General features: G+C 42.4%; 1 protein-coding gene across 1 annotated transcript in view; it reads left to right on the top strand.

The window, feature by feature from the left end:
- LOC124611678 (homeobox protein araucan) overlaps positions 1-26822 on the top strand; it is a 319751-nt gene that overhangs the window by 81477 nt on the left and 211452 nt on the right. The window contains exon 2 of the mRNA XM_047140265.1: positions 14006-14344. Within this exon, the coding sequence (XP_046996221.1) occupies positions 14006-14344 (339 nt within the window). The remainder of the gene's footprint in view (positions 1-14005; positions 14345-26822) is intronic.

Below are 26822 nucleotides of genomic sequence, written 5' to 3'. Positions count from 1 at the left end.
TTGTATTGGTTTATGGTAACAGTTGTATATATCGCCTTTTTCACAGCATCAATGCAATCGATCTCGAAGCCACAGGGCAAGTTTTAGTAGAACCTGTCAGCTACGGAATTTTCACACGAGCTGGTGTATGGATGAGACGCCTCACTTTCAGAACATTTTCTTCGGAACGTACTTACACGTAGATGTCTGCGTTGTTTGCCTAAATATGAAGCCGCCTGATTCCGAAATAGGTAGCTCTCCCGCTGAGATCCGGTAAACTCTCGCAGTGTGCTTTGGTTGAAAAATCCGGCGAGTGACCTTGCAATGAACATTCCACATCCAACTTACTGTTTGACGACGATGATCAGAGTAGATGCAAATTTTTGAAGCGTTCCATACGCTCGACGAAATACTCTAAAGCTTTAGATAATGCATTAAATAAAGAATGACATCATCTTGCTAACGTGATAAATATCTAACGATATCTGCAGTTGTAGTCAAACAGCACCACCAAAAATAAGCTGAGATATTAGGTGAGATAACACAGAAATTTCTTTGAATCCTTCTGGATGACACACCACGCCATTATGAAACACTAAAGCAACAGTAAAACCGATGTTTCAATTCTCTTTCTAGCGGTCTCTTCTGAGTGATAGTTTAGCCACTAGAAAGGGGATTTTATTCTAGTTAAGACCGGCCATGGAAGCCTACGCACTTACACGAATTATGTATTTAAATCTAGCCTGAAGGAGTCTTTTCTTTCATGTCCATGTCAACGCCGGTTGTCAGTTAAGGTCGTACCCACATTACCAGTAAGTTAGATATGTAGTATATCTATTGGGCGTTATCTCATAAATGTCGCTCTCTTTGCGAATGCGGTCAATGCCTTACTAGATTCTCCTACAAACAAGAAGCGGTGAACCGACTAGAAACTAAGTGAGGATATATAAAGGGCCGTAACTTTATTTATAGCAAAATTGAAATTATCAGTGTGTTTAATTGAGGTTTTATTCGAAAGTTGTTCTGTAACGTGAAACATAGGGATGTTGTAGGAAAAATAAAGAAAAATATAGGTTTATCATAACGTGCTAGAAAACGCAACTTCCTCCACAAAATTATAAAATAAAAAACTCGCAGAACAAAAATATATATGAAACGTCGCTTCAATACTTCGTCGGACTTCCATAAAACAGGTTTCTGTTATTCGTAAACAACTTTCGCGCTTATCAATAATAACGGGAAACTCGTAGCTTTGATCATGATGAAGAACGTTGTCTCGAGTACAAGATAAAAATAATTATAGATGTTTGTGCATATTAACTGGACTTGCATAAAGAATAATTACTTTAGTTACCTAAAAGGCAGAAGTTACAGGATCAAGTTATTTTTATTAATTATGTTAATTATAAAATGCAATTCGTATTCTGTAAGGATATAAAATACACAATGGATTAACACTGAACGACATACTGTTATAATTACGTGCAAAAATGTCGTCGGCTCACAGTCTATTATATACTCATTTATGTTTCTTTCCATACTTATGCTACCCATATTATTGGTGATATCACCATTTACTAAGTAATTATGTAGCGTACGAAGACTACTGAAATGTAGTTTTGGTAGAACGGAATTATAGTTTTAACAAGGAAGTTTTATAGGAAAAAATAGATGAGGAATATTCTGGAGCCGTGAAATGATTTCCTACGTCCATACAAAAGTCCATATTATATTTTATGCAAGAGATCGTGCGGCTTATAGTTCCCAGTCAAAATTGTCATTCGAACACTATTACAGCTGTAGATTGAAATATTCTTTTGTCTTAATTTCCAAGTTCTCAGAAGTTTTCCCTTTTTTGTAAAGGATGTGGCTGTCGTTGAAATGCTGTCAAAGATTATATCAGTCTTTGAATCAGTGACTTCATTTCCAGTTCACTGTGGTGGGACCGTAAATACGTAGGTTGCTTACTTCCGTGTAGAAAACATAAGGCGAAAATTAACTTTGGTGAACGGATTAATCGATGACTACTTTCAATAGAGGGGGCACACGGTAATGTTAAAAGAAAGATTTAACAATTGAAATTCTTAGTGGTGGGCACTGTCAAAGAAAAATATCATACTAGCTTTGGCCAGTACTTTATCTGATGTAACAGCTAACAACTATTTAGTTTCGCCATTACTGGTGCGGCGATTATGGTCTAAATATGCTAAGCATCTGCTGAGCTGGAACTAATTGCAAATATTTATCTATTTAAGTTCGGAAACAGAGTTTTCGGGGTAGACCGACACATTCGACGCAAAATATGATCATTAAAAGTAGAAATAAATTTGTAACCATTCGCAAATGATGATTGATGTAAGCTGCAGTGGAAGATTTTTAGACCTAAAGATATACAAAACCAGCAAACAGATCATCGAAACGATTGGAAACACTCTTGACCTGTCAAGGATACCATTTTTGTTGTATTGTTGCTATTTGTTTTTTCCATCCTAAATTTTAGAGCTTTTTGATTCGCGGAATTAGTTCTCTGAATGACACGTTTTCACAGCTTGGTATTTTATCTAAATTTTACTGTTGCAGTTTTGAATGTAAGACCACTTAAATGGTCAGATTGTTGAACATGAAGCTGCTATAGTGGGTTTTAGATAAAATAGAAAGTAAAGAAAAAAAGTTGCTAGGTAATAGTAAGTCAACTCGGATACCCAAATAAAATTTGGTGTTTGGTTTAGAGGGCACAAATAGATGATCAGATACCTCTGCATGGTTTATTCCGTGTCTAACCCATATCGGCATCAGTAGCACTTATTAGCGCTTTTTCGTACTGATTCTATAGTCTCTAATTTTTTGAAACGTTTTACACATTATTTAAAGGACATTCTTACTTGTGCACGCACTTCACAAAACACTAAGCCATGACATGTTTTTGGGCTTTCGCTGGATGCTTTGTCGTTTCTTTACATAACCAGGGAGGCGTGATCGGAGTAACAAAGTTAGCCTTGCGTTGTACTTGGTACGTGCCAATGAGGGCTCGCAGCAGACAGTTTACACGCGGTGTCAGACGAGAGCCGTGTTTTGGCCGTCGGTTCCCACGAGTACCGTTGGCAGGTGACCACGGGCGTAGCCGGCAACAAATTTGTATGCCCGGTGTCCGGCAGCGGCGGCAGGGAGCGGCCGCCTACAAACACACCCACTTGACACACGGCTCTTCCGCCCCATCTTGCAATTCCCGCCACTCGCCTGTATTACCGCGTCTCTCTTATTCGGCGGACATATTTTAGGAAAGTGTCCACTGTTTTGTACATGGTGAAAAGAGTAGCAACGTTTGATTTCCGGAGCCGATTTCAACACAGCGTCCGTGGTAACTCGCGGTATAATTTCTCTAAGTCTTCCTTCGGCAACGTACCCTATGGATGTCCGGGACCACGTGGATCATTACCAGAGAGGACCCATATTAAAAATTCAAATCAACCTCTAGCACTGCACTGAGTCTAAGTAATTGTGGTCAACGCACTATTTCCTTATTCGCTTCCTGGATGACTGTATTGAACGATGAGATGCAATGTATACATTGCTAGCTCAGTTATTTTTGTAAGTCGTTTTTGTCATGTCATTCAGTTTTCTACTTCGTGTATATATGAGACTGCTCTAGTTGTAGTTCATTTATTTGTTGGCAAATCACGTCCTGTGTCGATCTCATGGAGGGAGTTTCCCTGTTCCTGCATAACAACTGGAAAACGACTGTGTAATGCCTAACAGACAAGAAAATATCTTATTATGGGATATGGCAGGGGAAACACACGAAAAGACACATCTTCGCAGTAACTATAACGTATTAAAACAATGTTAGAAAAATAAGAGTCAAAGTATGATCATTGTTAATATTACTTAACTACGTTCTCTTAAATTTTCCCCGATTTCAGTTATTAATTTTCACAGTGGTCATACTTGCAGATCTATATATTTTCCTTGTAATGCTGTTAGTTACAATATTTTGTATCGCTACAGTTTTTGGGAAGATGTTATATATTTCGTTGAGTTTGCGTTTTATCAATATTAGGCTCACACGTCGTTATATACTGTATTTCTTACGCTAGAAAGTATGTACTCGATGATGGGGCGAAACCGGTCGTGATCGGTAAACACATGAACCTGCGGCAAGTGGAGCATAACGTTCGTCATGTACGTTGTTTTTTAAATCTTCAATGTGGGTTTATGTTTGCTGGTATTTTCAGGGAACGAATTAGGAGGCACCTACGGAAAATGTGACGTTTTCGTAATTTAAAAAGCCGGCAACTTTTCGGATAGTATTCGGTCTCTTTAAAATGTTACACAGATGTATTTGTGTGATATTAAAACTACTGCATCATCTCATAAAACGGTAGCTTTCGTTAAGGAAAGAAAAGACTCAGTGGCGAATAGATATTATATTGTTCAGTCATCTTTCACAGCATACACAGATATTCTTACATTTACATAGTGCCTTCGTATGAAATATCTTTTTTTGTCTTGTGTGGAAGCCATGTTCAGTGCCAGAATTCCAGTTAAAATTTTTGAAGTTGGAGCATTGATATCTAAATAGAAGTAAACGTGAACCTATGTCATGAGGGACTAGATTAGCGATTCTTAGATGGGGTTTAAATAGGGAGGGCGCACCATGTTATTTTATTTTGTACGGAGAGTCATCGACAGAAGTAGAAGTAACTTCGGGTATGCCCCAGGGAAGTGTTTTGTGACCCTTGCTGTTCACGTTGTATATTAATGACCTCGTGGACAATATTGATAGTAACCAAAGACATTTTGCAGCTGATGCAATTATCTGTAATGATGTACTGTCTGAAAAAATCTACATAAATATTCAGTTAGATCTTCATAAGATTTGAAAGTGGTTCAACGATTGGCAACTTGGTGTAAAAGTTCACGAATGTAAAACAGTGCCCCTTAAGAAAAGACAAAAACCATATTATCCTATGACTATAAGATTCTTGGAATCTGCCAACTCATGATCACAAAGTTTCAGTCGTGGGTAAAACAGGTGGTAAAGTTCGAAACATTGGAAAATCTGGGATGGAATGTAACAATATTATGAAAAGGATTTGCTACTCACCATATAGCGGAGACACTGAGTCGCCGGTGCAACGTAGATACAACAAAAAGCCGTCAGAAAGCGAGCTTTCGGTCAACAAGGTCTTCTTGGCAAACAGACCACACACACACACACACACACACACACACACACACACAAACAAACAAACGTAACTCTCACATACATGTCTATTGTCTCTGGCAGCTGAAGCCAAACCCTGTGACACTTTCCGACAGGCTTTTTGTTGTGCCTACCTGCTAGCATCTACGCTAAATGGTGAGTAACAACTTTCCTTTTCATAATAATGCGGTAGACTTCGGTTTATTGATAGAAAACTGAGGAAATGCAATCAGTTTACAAAGGAGATTGCTTACAAATCACTCGTACAACCTATCCTAGAATATTGATCAAATGTGTGGTACCTGTACCAAATAGGACTAACAGGAGATTTTGAAAATACACATAAAAGGGCAGCACTAACTGCCACAGATTTGTTTCTCTCATGGGAGAGTGTCACAGAGATGCTGAAAAAACTAAACTGGCGGACTCTTGAAGATAGACGTAAACTATCCCGAGAAAGCCTACTTCAAATGTTTAAAGAACTGACTTCTAAATGATGACCCTAGGTATATACTACAATCCCTTATGTATCGTTTACGTAGGGATCAGGACGAGAATATTAGATTACTTACAACAGGCATGGAGGCGATTAACAACCATTCTTTCTGTACTCCATACGTGAATGGAACGGGAAGAACCCCTAAATGGTACAATAGTATATATTCGCTGCCGTGCACTTCAGTGGTTTACAGAGTATAGATATAATCGTAGAAATTAAGAAGTCAGGAATACCATAACAAGACACGGTATTTAACAGGGGCACGAAAAGTCTATGACAAATAAAAGTTGTGTGGTTCCCTGCCAGGTCACGCTTCTCTATTCGACTCCACTTGGATGGTTTGCATTTAAGTTTCGCTGCTCTTCTAACCAAGCAGCTCCTCAGTTAGTCTTGCGAGTTTGAGTGGAGACCTTGGTACCACAGAATAATGGAACTAGGCACCTCTGCGTAATTAGCCAATAACGATTATCACCAGACCACAGAAGCGAAAGGCTGTTGAGAACAACGTCTTAGCCCTCTGCCCAGAAGGTGGACTGGAAGGACGGTAAAAACAAAGTGTGCTAGAATCCTACACGGGTAGTGCGTACCACGGAGCTGGCGGTCCATCCAATACTGTAAGGGTGACGGACTAGAACACAGTTGGGCGATGAGATCTGAGCTACATCGCGCAAGCCACTAAGTAAAGTAGGGCGGGTGCAAGGTTTTCCACCCCACCTTGTGGGCCGAGGGTTAACTGACGATTTTTGCAGATAGCCCGATCTGTGTTCCCTGGGAGGCTCAGGACAGGTTTGGAAGGCGGCTCCGGTGGCGCGGCGCCCACCAGCTACCGGAGGCGAGGCGGCTGCCGATTGACGGACGGCGTCAGCGCCAGCGACAGGGAATCCCAATGACGTCGCCGTCGCCGTCGGCGTCGGCCGCGTCCAGCGCGCGCCGTGATGGAGCGCCCCGCGACTGCGCTTCCCACACAGGCCCGCGAGGGCGGCTGCTCTAGTCTGCATATAAAGGGCTGGCGGGCGCGCACGTACAAGGCTCCGGCCGGCACGGCCGTTTCTCACCTCACCTCCCCCCGCGGGCGAAAGCCCCGTCCTTGGAATTATTCCATTCTTCGCGCCTCCCGATGGCTCCCCAACCGTGTACAGTCCGATTGTGTGTGCCATACGCTGACCTCAATTTATACAGTACTGGACATATTCTGCCCTGAAAAATAGTCGTTCGAGGAATGCTTCTAGAATCGGGATCCAAACATTGATCTGGGAATAATTACGACCACACAACAAAATACGCTGGAAGTTTATTATCTTGATATGTTTATTCTACTGTGGTGTTTCAGGGCGCCGTCAGATGGCGACAGTGGCAGGTCATTGGTTCATGTAGCTACGGCAACTACGATGTGCGTAATAATAGCAAAAGTATTTTCCTTCTTCTATGTTACCTTGGCATGGGACCGAACATATAACCGTCTCGCAAACACACACAGTAACATCACACCACAACATGCTATCAAATCTTTCTCCCTGATTGACATGATCAAACAACTAGTACCTTTACGGTGTTCACTTTTCAGGTGTACACGAAAAAGGAAGATCAGGGGTTTATCGTCGGGCCGATGATTAGACTACTGATGGCAGAGTAAAAGCATGGTTGGGGGTTGGATAGGAAACGAAATGAGCAGTATCTTTCTCGCGAAACCATCCTGGCATTTTTAAGCGATTTATGAAAACGATTCAGAACTTAAAATGAATAGCCAGACGGGGATCTGAACCCCACGTTGTCGCCAGTGCGGTAGCGTAACACTGCATCATCTCGCTTGGTTCGGTTAGGTTGTTTGGGGAAGGGGACCAGACAGCGAGGTCATCGGTCTCATTGGATTACGGAAGGACGGGGAAGGAAGTCCGCCGTGCCCTTAGAAAGGAACCATCCTGGCATTTGCCTGGAGCGATTTAGGGAATTGACGGAAAACCCAAATCAGGATGGCCGGACGCGCATCTCGCTTGATGGGGAACCATTTCTGCATGTTCGCTGTAGATTTCCGTAACTCTGCTGGAACTTCTCAGCGCTGTAATGGTACCAAAAGTTTACGTAGACTCTAAGAACTCAGGCTATTTTACAGTCATCCCGGCACAGATAAAATCTTACTGCTCTCAGAATCTTTATGCGGCTATCCCAAAATAAAATATTTGCATCAAGCCGTTGGACATTTTGCAGCGTTATACTAGAATAAGAGACCTTTTAAGACACGGACGAATATTGCAATCTGAGTAGGATAGACAAGGATGATGATGATGATGATGATGATGATGATGATGATGATGATGATGTTTCGTGTGTGGGGCGCTCAACTGCGCGGTTATCAGCGCACGTACAAATTCCCAACCTCAGCTCAGTCCAAACTCTCCACTTTCATGAATGATGATGAAATGATGAGGACAACACAAACACCCAGTCATCTCGAGGCAGGTGAAAATCCCTGGACAAGGAGAAGAGTGTAAGAAATAGTAACAAGGCTTTCATACGGCAAAAAGCCTTTCTATGACAAGAAACAGCTAGTAACCTTAAAATAATGTACACGTCGACGCCAGGAAACATTTGATCATGCAGCATGGACGAGAGAGGAGACAAATGAAATGATCAGAAGCCTTCGAAATGTAGCGTGGAGGTTAAAACAGATCGAATAAGGAACGAAGACACCCTCCAGAGAACGAAAGAGAATAAATCCCTCATAAAAAAGGGAAGAGAGAATTGTTGATCGCATATTACGACGTAACATGACATGTCTTGTTGCTGAAATGTACGGTAAGAAATCTCAGGGGTAGGTCCACGTATGAGTACATAAGGTACATCGTCTATGAGGCCAGGTGTAGTAGTTTTGCTTTTGTGAAACGCAAAGTGGCGAGCGACAGTACGGAGAACTACATCAAATCGATCTTAGGGAGGATGCAAATATTTCATTAATGTAGGGGATAGTTTTCAAGATCTTATCTATTACTTTTTAAGACCATATCTATTTGTGGGCCCTTATCTGATATACTCGTTTTGGAAGTAGCGGTTCTGCTACTGTATTTCAATTTGTTCATTTATATTCAGGACGAAGACTGAAAATATTTCTTTTATACATGTATGATAGCTTGAGAATGCACAAATCAGCATACCAGAACTCCACTTCCAAAGTTTCAGATGTTGTTCAGGGATATCTTCAGAGTATTCTGGTTTAAGGGACATATAGTCTTCGACAAATGGCTACAGAGTCATTTAATTTCGTCTGTGGTTTTGCACCAATTAGCTTTGTATCCGTATTTCACTGAAAGTAGCTCACAACTGAGTAAATGTCTACGGTTTGCCTTGGTTTCCATTCGCTCACGGTACCTTTGTAGATATTTTACTCTTCTCCTTCAAACTTTCATTCAGTGCTACTCGGCTATGCCTTAGGCTTGTATTTATAGTAGTGTAATTTGTACGTTAACAGTGATACACAGCTGTAGTATGAATGAGTTACTGATGACGAGTTGGCTACTGTGCATCTCGTTCAGTTCAAATGGCTCTGAGCACTATGGGACTTAACATCTGTGGTCATCAGTCCCCTAGAACTTAGAACTACTTAAACCTAACTAACCTAAGGACATCACACACATCCATGCCCGAGGCAGGAATCGTCTCGTTCAGTGAAACAGCTGACGCCACGGGATGGCATCCACATCACAGTGCAGTGTTTCATCTGAGGGTTGTTGCACATCTGTGTGTTGTACATTTTGGTTGTTGCATATTAACTCTTGACTTGGTGAAAGTATTTTCACAGCAACAATGGTGATTGCAATAACAATCCGAATAAATCATAATTGCAGTATTATTCCGGAACAGTCACTAGAAAATACTCACAAGGTATACCTGAACAACTTCTCGAATTTCGTAGGTGGAGTTATGGTTCACACACCATATATAGGGTCATTTATGTGCCCTACCCATATGCAGTTTATCCAAGCGACAAAACCTTCAAATACCACGAGCAAGATTGTCATATTCTCTCCCTTGCTACGTGGAAACTCTTAGTACTACAGAAAAAAAGTGTAAAAGATTATCTTGTAGGAAACTAAATGCAGTTAAATTTTAAACTGCGCTTCGTTTTCGTTATAGACCATAGTTTTCCAATTATTAAAGAAAAACGTACAAAAGTGAAAAGTGACTTCAATCGCGTTTTTATTGAATAACGCGGAAAGCATGGCCTCCAGCGTAAACACAACCCAATACAAAATTTAACTACATTAAATTTCCTACAGAAATGTCCTGATCACTTTTTCTGTAGGACTAATAGTTTTATCGAGCGGGAGAATATGAAAATTTCATGCATCGATTTTGAAGGTTTTAGGGGATGCATAAAACCCACACGTAGGGGCAGCTGAATAATCCTGTATGTTGCGACTAGTTTCTCGTCCGCAGCACCTTTCTCAAGCTTTCATTCATGCATTAAATAAATAAGTAGATAAATAAATACGAGTTGCAGCTGTTGAACTTCTGTTCCCAAAATAAAATAAATTAGAACAATTCGAAGTGCCCACTGTGACTTCCTAAGGTATTTTGGAGAGTTGCAGATATGATTGGTGTGAGCGTATTCATCAGGCTACAGTCGATCTTTTATTTCTACCTTTCAGTATGGGCACACAAAATGGCACTGCGAGGAATCGATGTTAATAGACATCACACATTAGTTTTACTGAGTACCGCGATGTTTTCTCTACTCCAAAAGAGGTCACGCTTTCGCCCCGTGCAGCGCGTGGTCGGTTGTACGCTGCTGTGCCACCCGATAAAAGCGGCGGATTATCTTTACTATTGGGTAGTCGCCCCTGTCCTATCCCGACCCGTCCTGTCATGTCGCGTCCACTCGTAGTCCGCGTCTCGCACTCGTAAAACCGGTGCGCGCACCTGCGGGCCGGCGCCGCGCATGCGCACTCGGCACGCCCGCGTTATTACACTTTGCGCTGCGTCAGGTAATTCCTTCCTTTTTTTGCGCGGCGTAACTTGGCGCTAACTGACTCGGCTGCGACGTTTATGACTTGTAGCCGGTAGTTTGTGCCGTGTTTTGTCAGCGCGAGAACACGACCGTGGCGTGCAGGCGACATGGGCGCGGGCCGGGCCGTGCCGCAGATAACCTGATGGAGACCTTAACGTTTTTAGTCGCCCACGGCGGAGAATCGGAGCTAGCCCGGCAAACCGTTCTCTTTGCTGATGAGGTGTCCATATTTTGACTTCGCAGCTAGTCATTCTGGCTGAACAAATTGTAGTTGTATATATAATGTGGGACATTTACCTAGTTTAGGTGCACTGACATGAAGCCAATGGTTTTGTCTCTATACTTCAGCGTGATGTAGGCAGTTTGTCATTTATCGTTCCTGAATTAATGTTGATTGTACACTAATATATTCAGAAACACTGTAAGCTATCCCTATCACTCTGAAATGCTTAGGAATATTTACTGTCCTCTTGTCGGTATTGTATTCACTCTTGTAATAAAGAGCTAAACTGAAATTAAAATGTGGCACCTGTTTCTACATTATTCAATGCCTTCATGAAAAAATATTCGCGGTACCCAGCCGTGCACCTCTTGCGAAGAAAATCGACGGGCACGGATGTCTTTCTTCATGGCTGCAAAAACATGAAAATTGCTTAGGCGGAGATCGGAACTGATGGAGCATGTGGAAAGACTTCTCAGTGAAACTTGTGCAATATAGTCGAAACAATTTCGGTAACATGTGGGCAGGCACCATCCTGCACTGCACTGTTGTTGAGGTTGTTTCGACTGCTCTGCAGGATTTTCACTGGGGCTTACACACCCTCCGTACTGTCCTGATTCTCCCCATGCGATTTCCACATTTTTGAAGCCCTGAAGAAAGATATTCGTTGCAGTCGATTTGCTTCGCACGAACGAAAGTACGCCTGCAAACACTCATGTTTCCGTAGACACTCGAAAACATTTTTCCATGAAGGTATTGACCGAACTGCGCCAAAATGAGATAAATGTTTTCACAGTGATTGAGACTGCTTTTCGATTAATAGGCAGTTTACTTAGATTTTACCATTTGTCTCGTTATCATTTAGTTGCCCCTTATAGTATGGTTTCTGTGAAGTACCTGTTTAGGGGGCGTTAGTACGTTCTTAAGTACTTCATAATTGTAGAAATTTCGAAGTTTATGTTCCAAATTCCACTCAATGCTTTTTTCTCTAGTGCATATCAATGGAATTAATGGTGCAGCTGATCTTGTCAGAAAACTTGCCTCCTGTCTTTTACTTTGTTTAATTTCATTAGCCCATTATACCTCATTTGGATTGCAGACACCCTCTTGGACGATTCGTGGACATCTGAAACTATACTTCCTGAGTCTCTTTCCAACCAATTATAGTCTGATGTGACTGCGTGATATCTAAATCGCCTCCCTGACTCAAACCGTGGATAAAAACAAAGTTTTATTAGAGTTTTGTGATTTGTCGGTTTGCTGGCCGTAAGCTTTATGTTAAAATAGTTCATTTGTTGCAGTAATCATTTATATAGCTTAAGAAATGCTTACGGTATCCACGTTTTTTCCCCACAAAGAATTGTTAGGATTCTGAAACAATTCTATTAAAAATTTGCTTTTACTACGTAATATGTTACATATGACCGTCAGTTTTTAGGTTACAAACAGTTCGTACAGTTTGAATTTTTCGGGGAGATTTTTATCTATCCCTTTTGGCTTTTCCAAACTAGTCTCGGCAAGTTCTTTATTGTTATTGAATGACTATTTCTATAAGCACATCATAATGGTTTTACACATTGCAGTATAAATTGCACTAGACACAGGCCCCAGAGTGAGGGGCAAATTGTATGGTTGTATGTTTATTGATTTCGGAGACGAGTATTGCAGGAAAGAAACATCATACCGTTAAGATGCACAAGTGATGATACCGATATCCTATAGATTTTTAATACTGAGGTAATGTAAACTTATGTGCGACTGTGGTTTGATAAGTCTGGTAAAAAGCAAGCAAAAAATGTTTATGACGTAATCAACCCCCTTACTGCGATATAGCCTCCTTTGAGGGATACTTGCCCAGCGATCCTCCAGCGTCTTCACGCCATCGGAAAAATAGGTTCTATCAAACTGTGCAAAATATTCGTTGTCTGCAACGATCACCTCTTCATGTAATGAAAATTTCTTCCGAGCAAGCCACCAAGCCAAATCAAAGCCCAATCCATACGATTTCGCCATTGTTATCGCTGATGTGTGAGATGGTGCATTCTTCTGGTAAAAGAGCACTATTTTGCTTGCCAATCTTGGTCATTTTCCAGCCAAACGATCCCAGAGCGGAGCATAATAGGGTCCAGTTATGGTTCTGTCTTTTACCAAGTAAACTATGAGGATTATTCCTTGAGAGTCCCAAAAAGGCAGTGGCCGTCACTTACGAGCTGACAAACAGGTATTTGCCTTCTTCGGTGCACTTTTGACTCTTGTGCATAATAATGGATCCAAGTTTCACCAGCAGTCACAAATCGAAGCAAAAAGTCCTGCGGATTTCCGTTAATAATCGCCAGACATTGCGCTGAAATGTGCTGGATGCGTTTTTCGTCACTGTGAGCAAGCGGAGCACCTACGTCGCACACAGCTTCTTCATAGCCAAAACTTCGTGGGGGAATCATGCAGTCATTCAGCGGAGATGCCTACAGTCTCAAAAATCTTAAGAATTTTTATTCAGCGGTCTAGCGCTGCCATATTATTGATTTTCTCGGTGGTTTCCTTTGTAGTGACCTCAATCGGACGGTTGGAGCACGTTTCGCTTTCTGTGCTTATCCGACCACGTTTAAATTAATTGATCCAAAAGTAAATGGGCTGTAATGACGATGCAAAGTCCACGTGGGTTTCATCCAATTACGTTTTGTTTTTACGGCAGTCCAGCCCTTCAAAAGGAAATGTTTAATAGCAAGACGAAACCCGGTTTCCTCAATTCTCAATCGCAAATCGACAAACTGACCAATTCAGACGGCTGTCATCAATGAACTGTACGCTTTACATTGTTGAAATTCCTTATACGATTCTTGGAATAATCGAGATTACCCTCCATGAAGGTGCAGCATAATATTCCATTCTTGAAAATTTACCAGGTTTATCAAACCACTTACAGTACACAAGCAGTGCGTCTTCTATTGAAAGAGAAAACTCAATACATTCTTCTAGAGCTTTAATCTGAAAATCAATTCACATTTTATTTAATTTTATTTTATCAAGGAATTTTTTTAACGTTGTTACTTCATGCAAGGACAAAGGTGCAGACTGAGTGCAGCTGGCGGCGTGTTGTTGCAGCTGCTGGTGGCGGGCCAGCCCACGACAGCGACGTCGCCGCCGCTGGGCTCCGGGGGCGGCAGCTCCGGCGTGGGGGCGGGCGCCGTGTCGCCCGGGGGCGGCGGAGGCGGCGCGGGCGGCGTGGGCGTGGCGGTGTCGTCGTCGTGCTGCGAGAGCGGCCGGCCGCTGGTGACGGACCCGGTGTCTGGCCAGAGCGTCTGCTCGTGCCAGTACGACTCCGCGCGCCTCGCGCTCTCGTCGTACCCGCGCCTGTCGTCGTACGGCGCGCCCTACCCGTCCACCGACCAGAACCCCTACCCCAGCATCGGCGTCGACAGCTCCGCCTTCTACTCGCCTCTCGTGAGTACTCTGCACCAGCCACGCCCCTGCTAACTGAACTGTGCGCCTGCAGAACCGCAGCGCAGACGTGTTGAACTCGCCGATACCGGTCGTCGGCTTTCACGTGGTGTGCATCATCATTTGCGTGCAGGCAGAGATAGAACTGAATGTTGCCAAAATCTATTTTGATTGATACAAAAAATTTTAGAATGCAATTTATGGTAGGAGACTAACATTGCCCGAGGTCTAGGCAAGGCTGAAATATGATGGTTTGGTTATGAGAAGGTGAGTTGCTGTGGCACATTCCTTAGCTTAGCGAGCACGCTACGAGAGTCATTTCAAAAGTTGTGCATACTGTAAGACGGAATTGAAAAAAATAATTTATTTTGCAAAATACATTTACAGGCCTTCAATATAATCTCCATTCTTTCTTATGACACCGAGCGAGGTGGCGCAGTGGTTAGACACTGGACTCGCATTCGGGAGGACGACGGACCAATCCCGCGTCCGGCCATCCTGATTAAGGTTTTCCGTGATTTCCCTAAATCGCTCCAGGAAAATGCCGGGATGGTTCCTCTGAAAGGGCACGGCCGACTTCCTTCCCCATCCTTCCCTAATCCGATGAGACCGATGACTTCGCTGTCTGGTCTCCTTCCCCCAACAACCCAACCCCCTTTGCTTATGACAGCTTCCCAACGTTTTGGCAACTTCTGTATTCCGGACAGGGCACATTAATTTTTGAGCTGTCTGATTACTCGGTTCACCCCTCTGGAAGCTTCGTCGTTCGTATTAAAACGTTTTCCGTGGAGCTGTTCATTCAGTTTAGGAAACAAATCAAAATCTGGTGGCGTCATATCAGGGCTGTATAGTGAACGGAGAAGTATTCCCCATTCATATTTGTCGAGTGTTTCTTTCACTGGCAGAGCAGTCTGCCGTCTTGCTTTATCGTGCAAAATCCGGATCCAGCTGCAAGCATGTCAGGGCTTCTTTGTCGAATTTTCGACCGCAAACCATTTTGCGGAAACAGCTTGCAGTAAGCGCGTGTTACAGACGTCCCCTGGACACTCTATTTGTAGCTATAACTCCATTTATGTCGTACGCAAATATCATCCTTAATTTCACCTTTGATTGCTGTCGGCGGATTTTTTTCCGGATATGGAGAGCTTTGCCATTGTGACGACTGAGACTTCAATTCTGGCTCCAAATCTCATATCCAGGCTTCATAAAGTGCAACAACCGTTTTCAGAAATTGTTCTCCTTCTGTTAGGAAACGTTGAAGCAATTTCCTCTGCGATTGTTTCACGACCTGCTTTCAGCTCATCACTTGTATCATGGGGAAGCCATCGTGCAAGAACTTCTGTCATTTTTAACTTTTCAGTTATGATTCTGTAAACTGAAGTGATGGGCGTTATAGTCTCATATGCAATTTCCTCACATGCTTTTCTTGGATCCTCCCTCATAATGTCATTAGCAGTAGCCTGAGAGAATGAGATTTTCACTCTGCAGCGGAGTGTGCGCTTACTGACAGGTCCTTTCTTCCAGGAGTGCTAGTACTGCAAGGTTCGTAGAAGAGCTTCTGTGAAGTTTGGAAGGTAGGAGACGAGGTACTGCCAGAATTGAAGCTGTGAAGACGGGTCGTGAGTCGTGCTTGGGTAGCTCAGATGGTAGAGCACTTGGCCGCGAAAGCCAAAGGTCCCGAGTTCGAGTCTCGGTCCGGTACACAGTTTTAGTCTGTCAGGAAGTTTCAATAATCTGAGAGGTTTAGTGTGTTGTAGTTGATGACCTTACACTGCTTGGGTGTCCTCAGTGTTTACCCGACCTTCACGGTAACGAGCAGACCAGCGTGATACAATGCTACGATCCACTACATTATTTCCAGATACCTCTCTCGGTCTAAATTTCCATTGTGTTGTTTCCATGTAGTGATTCGATTTTCATGTATAAACGCTAGTCACTACGTATAATCCGACCTGGCTCGGTTTCAGCTTCCATTTCAGACCTGAATTACGACACAGTCACGCAAACCAGCAACCATATACAGGGTGTTACAAAATGGTACGGCCAAACTTTCAGGAAACATTCCTCACACACAAATAAAGAAAAGTGTTATGTGGACCTGTGTCCGGAAACGCTTTATTTCCATGTTACAGCTCATTTTAGTTTCGTCAGTATGTACTGTACTTCCTCGATTCACCGCCGTGATTTGATACGGGATACTCTACCTGTGCTGCTAGAACATATGCCTTTACAAGTACGACACAACATGTGGTTCATGCACGATGGGGCTCCTGCACATTTCAGTCGAAGTGTTCGTACGCTTCTCAACAACAGATTCGGTGACCGATGGATTGGTAGAGGCGGACCAATTCCATGGCCTCCACGCTCTCCTGACCTCAACCCTCTTGACTTTCATTTATGGGGGCATTTGAAAGCTCTTGTCTACGCAACCCCGGTACCAAATGTAGAGACTCTTCGTGCTCGTCTTGTGGACGGCTGTGATACAATACGCCATTCTCCAGGGCTGCATCAGCGCATCAGGGATTCCATGCGACAGAGGGTGGATGCTTGTATCCTCGCTAACGGAGGACATTTTGAACATTTCCTGTAACAAAGTGTTTGAAGTCACGCTGGTACGTTCTGTTGCTGTGTGTTTCCTTTCCATAATTAATGCGATTTGAAGAGAAGTAATAAAATGAGCTCTAACATCGAAAGTAAGCATTTCCGGACACACATCCACATAACATATTTTCTTTCTTTGTGTGTGAGGAATCTTTCCTGAAAGTTTGGCCGTACCTTTTTGTAACACCCTGTATACCACCGTCACGCCTAAAATATCGCTCACAGCCGACATAAATTTCAACTTGATGAGGCCACTGTGTAACGTCGCGCATGCGCAGGTGCAGGACTTTTGAAATGACCCTTGTACTGTGTGAAATTAAGCCTATGGTGACAGGGTCTAGATTGTGCTGGAAGATGATGGAATGTGAGCTTCGTATACGAAATCTTAGTTATGGTATATGTAACTTCCGATCAGCGATTTGTGACCATCATTTTTATGATACCTAGGTCAGAGCAGATGAGTGGTATCGGAAAATTCAACATGTCCTGAGGCTCACGGATAGACGCAAAACACCATTTAATTACAGCTTATGCCCTGTGGTCATCACAGTAACGCTGAGGCAGTGATCTTTGTCTTAGACATCGTGTCCACGCATCTTCGTCATGGGTGCATTGTGGAACTTGGCGGTTGGCCAGTTGAAGTTCCGTTATGAGCCCTCCAGTGCGCGAAACGCGTGCAGGCCCAAGAGTTTTAACTTGTCACCAACATTCATTGCAGCTGTACGCTGCTGACGAGTAGTCATTTCTTATGTCGACACGTTAATGCCTCCTGTCAAATTAGTGGAAATTTCGAGAACGGTAAAAGTATGGACGAGGACGTTTACACGTTTTCGACACCCGCTACAGCATGTGTTCCACCACAGTTCTAATTTTGAAGACATTCAGACTCTAAGAACCAAGTTTACATGACTCATAGACAGATGGCGCACACGACTTCCCTCTCTTAAGTCAACTGTTGACTGAGGTAGGCGATAGTACGTCCACCACAAAATCGAAATAAATTTGTTATATCGTGAGAAGACCAGACACGACGCAACAGTTATTGGGCCGGGCGGGGCGGGGGAGACTTTACAGAAACCGACCGACCTACGCATGTTTCTCACTGCATTTGTGGGATAATGCGCGAATCTGTGACAACAACAAAAATGGCTCTGAGCACTATGGGACTCAACGTCTGAGGTCATCAATCCCCTAGAACTTAGAACTACTTAAACCTAACTAACCTAAGGCCATCACACACATCCATGCCCGAGGCAGGATTCGAACCTGCGACCGTAGCAGACACGCGGTTCCGGACTGAAGTGCCTAGAACCGCACGGCCACCGCGGCCGGCTATCTGACAACAGTTCTACGCGGTGGTCCAGTGGAGACGACTCGCCGATACCTTACTATGACCTGATTTGAAGCATCAAGTGTGCGTCCGTATGGTGCAGATGGCTACGATAAGCGCTTAGATAGTGTAATTTTGTTTTTGTAATGGTCGATTTTGGAAATGAGGGGAGGGAGAAGATAGAATCCGTTGTTGCCTTTAATACTGTCTTTCACGTTAACTAGAATGTGGCAGAGCACAACGTACACACAGTGTCAGTCAGTGCCGCATCTGTGGAAAGATGCAAGATTTAATACTGGACGTTATAGCAGTATACCTGCCCCACTGCTTCCTTGTCTGCAAAAGGCTCGTGACGGAAGAAAATTTCATTCATTGCCCGAGCGAAGCCACACTCTGGCATATTAATAACCTAGGCTACAGAGGAGGGTTGTTTGGAATTTAAGAGCTTCAAATTTTGATATATTAAAGCAAAATAGAAATGGTTAGCATGAACCCAGTGCCATACTTTTCCAAATCCACAACATACAGGAAGACCTGTAGGGAAAGCATGTATTACCTATAAAACTGTTCATCAATACAGACTTTTGCAGTATGTCTTGTAGCCAGTCGCTTACAATTTGTTCTTCTCCTCTCTCTTTTGCAATAACAGTGACTGCATAAATATAAGGGGACAAATCTACATAAACTTCTCATTCTTACCGCAAATCACTTGCGGCAAATGGTAGAAAAATTCCTCATCAAGGACATGGTTAGTTACGTACCTCGTCATTATCGAGTCCTAACTAATGTTCCGTTCCTAATGACCCTGATGCCGGCAGAAACTTTTATATTTACAGCAATTGCGAAGGTAGTAACTGCACACTTAATTATTTATTATGTAAAATTTGCTTATACTGATACCTATGTCCGCAAAGTTTGAAGAGTTTTTATTGTTGAATTTGCCACGAAAATGGCGATACATGTTAAATTTGTACTTGCAGATCCTACCTGGAGACACTGTAATAATGGCCTGATCTGAGTAGTACGAACAACATGAAGATCGTAGAAGATAGTACTGAGTGAAACAGAAGTCTAAATCATGGAAAACCTTTTCACTAACTACCCAAGATATTACTTAACGGTTCTAGGCGCGTAGTCCGGAACCGCGCGACTGCTACGGTCGCAGGTTCGAATCCTGCCTCGGGCATAGATGTGTGTCATGTCCTTAGGTTAGTTAGGTTTAAGTAGTTCTAAGTTCTAGGGGCCTGATGACCACAGATGTTAAGTCCCATAGTGCTCAGAGCCATTTATTACTTAACGAACCAACGATAGGACAGCCAATCGCAGTGCGTAACAACCGTATGGCTGTTTTGTACGCGTAACTTTTTAATGTTAAGAATGAGACTTTGAAGCTGACAACATTCATGGCAATGTGGTTTCCGCTGCACACTTCTTGTGCCGTGAACGGCAGGCGGGCTTGTGTGTGCAACGCCGCCTGTCGTGGAGGGATTTTCGCGCGGACGCGTGTCGTTTCTTGTCTTCAAGGTATCAGGAGGCTGGCTTTTGGCGCTTAGCTCGCTGTCACTGCACGGAGGGCGTCTGCTCCTGCAGATGCTCATCGCGGCCACATTTCGCAGAGAACGCCTCACAACGATAGACGGTGCCCGTCAGGCACAAATCGTACCCAGAGAAACGTTCACAGTGACCGAAAAAAAATCTCGCTTCTCATTCTAAAACATCGTGATGCGGTAAACACACTTTATTACGTGTTGCAATTTTCTGTAACGACTGCGCAATAATTTCAAAAAATTATAGTGCAGAGGATCGCAACTGCGTCTTCAAATGCCTGTTTCCAGGAGCGTACAAATTTTAAGGCACAATTTTGTTAGCTGTTGTTGTTGCTAATCACTAAGAGGCTAATGAAAATTACACGTCAAGGTGAAGGTCATATTCATACTAAATGTGGCAACTGTTTCTGAGAAACTGGTAATATACAGGGTGATTCTAAAGTCACAATACATTTTGTACTTAAATTTTATTAACCAATGTGTAATGGCACTGCAGCTTATGATACAGTAGGACATAATATCAGTACTTTTCAATATGACCGCCTTGCATGTCTAGGAACACCCACCCAGCGTTCCACTGTAGACCGAAAAACCTGCCCAAGTATATCTGGTGTAATCGCAGCACCTTTGTCTCGAATCCGCTGTGTTAAGTGTTCAGTGCTGCGGATCTTCACCTGGTATACCTTAGACTTGATAAACCCCGATGCAAAAAAGTCTAAGAGTGTCAAGTCAGGAGAGCGGAGTACCCACATCCGAGGAGAGGCACGACCAGTCCATCTGCCGGGAAATGCTTGGTTCAGATAATCCTGAACAACGAGGGCAAAATGGGGTGGTGCACCATCCTGTTGAAAAACAACAGTATCCATAATCCCATCAGATATCAACTGGGGCTCCAAAAACTGTTTCAACATACCTAGGTATGTGGTTCCAGTAACAGTTTGTTCTGCGAAGAACTGTTGACCTGGTTATCCCTAACCACACGTTCACTTTTGCTGTGTCTCGTTGCCACTCCTGCAGCACATTTGGTTGTTCGTCTGCCCAGATCGTGCACTTGTGTCTGTTCACATGTCCACATGTATGAAATGTAGCTTCATCACTAAACAAGACATTTTGCATGAAATTATCATTTTCCACAGGTTGTAGCAGGTCATGAAACGTAGCTTGTCTGGCTGCATAGTCCTCCACCTCAAGCGTATGTACGACCTGAATATGGTACGCACGATTGTGCAGCTTGTCACGAAGAACTCTCCATACAGTGGTTTGTGGAATACCAAGGTCCCTACTAAGCCTGAGCGAGGTGGCGCAGTGGTTAGACACTGGACTCGCATTCGGGGGGACGACGGTTCAATCCCGCGTCCGACCATCGTGATTTAGGTTTTCCGTGATTTCCCTAAATCACTCCAGGCAAATGCCGGGATGGTTCCTCTGAAAGGGCACGGCCGACTTCCTTCCCCATCCTTCCCTAATCCGATGAGACCGATGACCACGCTGTCTGGTCTCCTTCCCCAAAACAACCAACCAACCATCCCTACTAAGTCTCCTGGTAGATGCGGAAGGGCTACGTGTGATCGCATCCAGCACGCTTTGCGCGGTGTCTGGCGTTATGGCCGGCCTCCCTGGACGTTCTTCATTTAAAACACTACCAGCACGCTGGAATTTATTGACTGGGGTCTTGATAGCAAGCCCGGTGGGGCCTGTTTTTCGGAATCGACGGGGAAAGTCTGTCCGCCTCTGTTTATACGCCATTCCATGAAGACGAGCAGAAACAACAGCGATTCGTTCTTCTTTGGTTATTATTCTGTCGTAGTACCTGCAAGAAACAAATATTGCGTTACTATGTCACTGAAATGTAGAAGTGTCTTTAGAATCACCCTGTAAAACGAATGTCACAGACGAATTCAAAAATGCGCACAAAAACCTAAAATAGGCTAGAAAAGATTATAAATCACAAATGCAAAGTATTCTCATAGCAACAGGGTATTCACTGAAGCTTCTTTTTAGCGTGTATAAAAACTTTGTCGGTAGCCAGTTTTTGTTACACCTTTCTGAATATAAGGCATTAACGTTGCAGAAGCAGACGCGAAACTGACAGAGAACTTTATGTATCCAAGGTTAGAGAATCTCGTGGGTAAACTAACGTATTATATAATATCGTGATGTCGAGAAAATAGCTTTTGCGTCATTTGATTTAACTAATGCGCTGATACCCATTTGTAGGAAGCGAAATTTATTTTATATGTCAATTACATCCTGATTTTTTTTCCTTATGGATAAAGGCGTTTAACAATAGATATTTACATACAATAAAATTCTGAAATGTTTAAATTTTGTATGTAATATTTGTTCAATACTTGTGAAAATCTATTTTATTAGACGAGGAACATGTAATATTGTCTGAGGATCACCTTGAACTCAACAGATGGCAGCCAAACAATTATTGGGGCTGTTAAAAGTTGCTGTCGTCTTTCCATCCTCTCACCACCGCATGACTGACACGTTTTAAAATTTCTAAAATTAGTTCTTGGAATAGGATCGCACAAATAACCATGGAAAAAAGAGCAAATTTGCAGATCTTACAATCTCACCTTTTTTCACGCATGATACAGGAAATACGCTGCTCCAGAACCGTGTAACATCTTATAGAATACGCCTGACATAGAAATGCACCGATAGTCGAGCTAACGACATTATTAAATTGCCGTCTGCGGCTTAGAGTTGGAGCTAAACGCTCATTTCGCATTACTTTAGTTATATTTACATTTTGCCTCATAGTATCCCTTGATCCTTACGGGACGCCTACTGCAGTAACGTTTCCGACAAAATCTGAGTAGCCGAACACCTTTCATGGCACAAGTCCGCACGTTGTTTGCACCTAAAAAGGGCCACGTCTTTGCTCTCTGTTAAGGTGTGTTGCTTTCTGACCTGGCAGGTCGTATTTACATTCAATATGTATAAAAAGAAAAAGAAGGCAGTCCGGATTTTATCACGGTGGCCGACTAACAGCTCTCTCCGTCAGCTGCGACACGATAACCATTAGGCCTAGAGCTGTCTCTGGATGATAAATAACGCTCGTTACTCTAATGAACTCCCAGACAGGCTAGCGTGGCTTACTTACATATTTCCATCTGGCTGTACGTTACAGGTAATTGACAGTTGTGGTAAAGATACAATCGCGTCGCTCACGATAAGTATTATTTAGCTACTGTGCGAGTGGTAAACGAATATGGGTAATAAATGTCGTTATCGCTGTCTCGGAAGGAACTTCAGCTCATTTCACTCCGCACAAAAATGAGACATTCCGCCTTTCTTCAGCCCGGCGCTCACGCGACCGTTTGGTACGCAAGTTATATGCCAAAGTGGCGACCGCCAGCTAATTGCACACAACAGGGCCGTCCTTTCATTCCTTGCGCCTTCTCTCCAGTTTCTTTATAAGACAATATCTGCATAACTTTCGTAATTTCAGCGTTGCTTATTCGCTTTGGCTTGATTTTCTATTACAAGTAGTAACAGACGCTTATTTTGTAACAAAAAAAAAAAAAAAAAAAAAAAAATTCAGAGAACGTTGCGACAGAACAAACTGCCTGATGCTAATTTTTCCACTCCTTCCATTACTCACAACGGTCTGTAATACGGCATTTGTCAGCCTAATTAATTAGGCATCGTAAGCCTGTGCCTTCGCGTGATGCTGTAACACGCTTGGGCCAAAACGATATGAAAAATGAACGATATTATGAGCGAGAGAGATATTCGTAAGAATTACAGTTGCTGGGGAACATTTTGGGCAGATGGTCTGGAGAACACACAATTTTCTTCTCAGCGCTTGTATGGAGTTTCCGAAATTGTAAGGAGGAAGCACATTTTATGCATTAAACCGCAACAGGAATTTACTGCTTCCGCGCTGTTTCAGATTCTGGAGAGGCAACGGCAAGCGTAGTCGCTTGGGAAATGGTGTCCACGCAGTTTTCTTCATTCTCAGAGCTGAAGTTGCCTTCTCATTGAAGACATTGCCTTCCATTATGTTCCACGAAAAAAACTGACAGAAGGAAACGTTGGATTATGACGGAACGCTAGTTAAAAACCAAGGTGGTTCAGAGAGGAAAAATAGATTAGAACTTAAAGAGTTTTAATTTTATGCAAGGCAGGGTTTTTGAACCGCCATATCACCTCGTTAAAATATTCATAGAGATCATACTAAACGTGACATAAATATGATATGCTTCCACGGCCGCTGTCAGTGTCAATAAAATTCTTCTAGGTGTATTCTTCACACATCATCTTATAAATATAATATAAAAATAAAAGCACTGTGTAGTCTTTGTCTTGAAGACGGCGGCTGCAACTCCGCCGAAAGGCCGGCGGTTTATTTCAGTATTTTAAATATTTATAAGATGAAGCGGCGATACACCTAGAAGGATTTTAATTGACATTAAACAGAGATGCTAGACAACGCAGCGAAGCCCGTAAGTCTGTATTTCAGAATTTAATTATAGTAATAACTTTGCGTTGTACACTTAGTCTGTTGCATTTTGTTGACAAACGTGCGTCTCAACGTATCTTTCAATTGTTCCAAGGACTGCAATAAAAAGTTCATTTGGGTGTGAAAATCATTTTCACTGTCACCTGCGTTCTCTCGACACTTCTATGAACATTCAGGAAGATAGGAAAGGGAAAATTATCAATTACATTAGGCGAGTATGTTAGAAATCCCGCAATAATAATAATAATAATAATAATAATAATAATGATGAAACCCGACCTATGTGCGAGCCCCGACATTCTTTTGTTTGCAGAGTATGAATTTTCAACTAGACTGGAACGAAAAGCATACTACACTTCGTTTACCGTTTTCATCGGAATCTCAGGCGGAATTATTGGTTTTGGGTCATCAGAGGTTTCTCCTTTGGCATAGGCCAGCTGGTTTACGGCGTACCGTCGTAGCTGCGTATCTCCTTCACAGCGATTTGAAATTGAAGGATTGGAAACACAGTTATTACAATATATCACTTTACAATATACCTACTATTTAGAGAAATTGTGTTTCTGTGGTTAAGAACGGATAGGATACAAATGTAAATAGAAAGAATTTTAGAAGCTATGAATGTAAATTTTTATTTATTAGTAAAATTTCCAAATAAGAATGTAACCCTTCTAAATCATAAACACAGCAGTAACAGTCCTCAACTAATTGTGGCTGTAAGTTATGAGGTGAAACAGGTTACTTTTTTCTTTGATTTAGTCAACAGATTAAAAGTATACACCTAAAGTGGTTTGCTAGTAATGCGAGATAACCACATTTTGTGCTCTGATCTTGTATTTCTCAAAACTGATTTCATAACGATCGCTGAAACTTGCTGTGACAGTAACTCGAAAAAAGAATGTATCCTTTATATGTTACCCTTCATTTCCTGTCTTTTAAACTTTCCTCGGGCCAAATAAACTGATAGGCCGGAGACGTTGACGTTCTCCTCTGTTTTCATCACAAAACTCTGCTTGGCTACATTTTGCAGGGATTCAATTAATTTCTATGATACCGACCTGTGATACTCATGAATAAATGAGGATGAATAGATGATCTCCGTAGACTACCTGTTTGGATCTTCCATAGCGTATCAGCCCATCAGTAGACTACACAGTTGCTCTCGTAATAACGAGGATCAGGTTAAAGTCCCGTTTCTGTAGATGTTCAGTTGAGTGTTTCTTCTAGCATGAGACATTCTTTGTCTACTTGCATTCAGCGGTCGTACTAACTTTTTGCAGTAATTAATTCAGAAGTACTGACTTCATGTTACGCTTTGTTTCGTGGCTGTTCTTGATCTTTAATTACGGTTACCATTAGTTCGAGTCACTGTTGACTGTAAATTATTCTTCTACATTTCATTATGCATTATACAGTTGTAACCAACGTTCAATCAATATTTCCTCTACTCTTTTCCTTTTTTCTGTTATTCTTATTAATATATACATGAACAACGATATTTGTTTTGTACTAATGTGTTTATAAAAATATATTCTTGCATTCCGTGCAAAGCGCACCTTGTATTTTAGGGAAGGAGATCGCTTGCTTACTAGAATATTACTTCAGTATGTAGGATCCGCATCAGCTGAAACTAAGAGTGACCATTTCCAAGGAGCGGCGATGGGGCCACAGCCTTGTTTGGTGGGAGTGTTCTACAGGAATGTTGAAATATGTGACGTAGTAGGCACTCGATGAAGACCGCTACATAAAACGACAAAACTTGCTTGAAAAATTCCAAGTATCGGCCTCTAGAGAGCAAATACGAATATTCTCCTGTCTAAAAAATAAAAAAAAGTGGTAAGGTTCAATGGGACCAAACTTCTGAGGTCATTGGTTCCTAGGCTTACACACTAATTAATGTAACTTAAGTAACTTACATTAAGGACACCGCGTACCTATACATGGAGATAGGAAAGATAGATGCAGACCAATAACATCTTGCGTAGAAGTGTTCAAGCAAGCTTCACTCACGAATGGAGCGAGAAGAAATCTTAATGAAAAGTTGTGTCTGTATATACTTCACAGTGTTTTACGCAGTACGTACGTAGACCTAGGCATCGTTATAAAACGCATATAGTTCGCCAAAGGAAGTCAACTTCAGTAAGTACTGATTGCAAGTAATTATACTTACCAACGAAATAAATTTACGAGTTAGTTGCGTGTGGCATTTGTAGCTACATCTGAGTAACTGACAAAATTTAGCAGTTTTCTCGTCGTTTCTGTTGCGCATTGTATCTTCTGTCTCCAACGTCAACAATGTGTGTGTGTGTGTGTGTGTGTGTGTGTGTGTGTGTGTGTGTGTGTGTGTGTGTGTTTCCATTATCCCCAATTTTTTTTCGCCGAATCGACGGGAAAGATAGATCCGTGACCTGGCGTCGACACTGAGCCGATATTCCCTTTTTCTCTCTTATTAATGTTCACTTTACAATTACTAATTATTTATCACGCGATCTTCATAAGACATTTTCTAAGTTTTTCATGCTTTCA

The sequence above is a fragment of the Schistocerca americana genome, chromosome 1, assembly GCF_021461395.2.
Source record: "Schistocerca americana isolate TAMUIC-IGC-003095 chromosome 1, iqSchAmer2.1, whole genome shotgun sequence".
Classification (NCBI taxonomy): Eukaryota; Metazoa; Arthropoda; class Insecta; order Orthoptera; family Acrididae; genus Schistocerca; species Schistocerca americana.
Note: the sequence above shows the minus strand (reverse complement) of the source record. Positions and strands in the feature narration are given on the sequence as shown.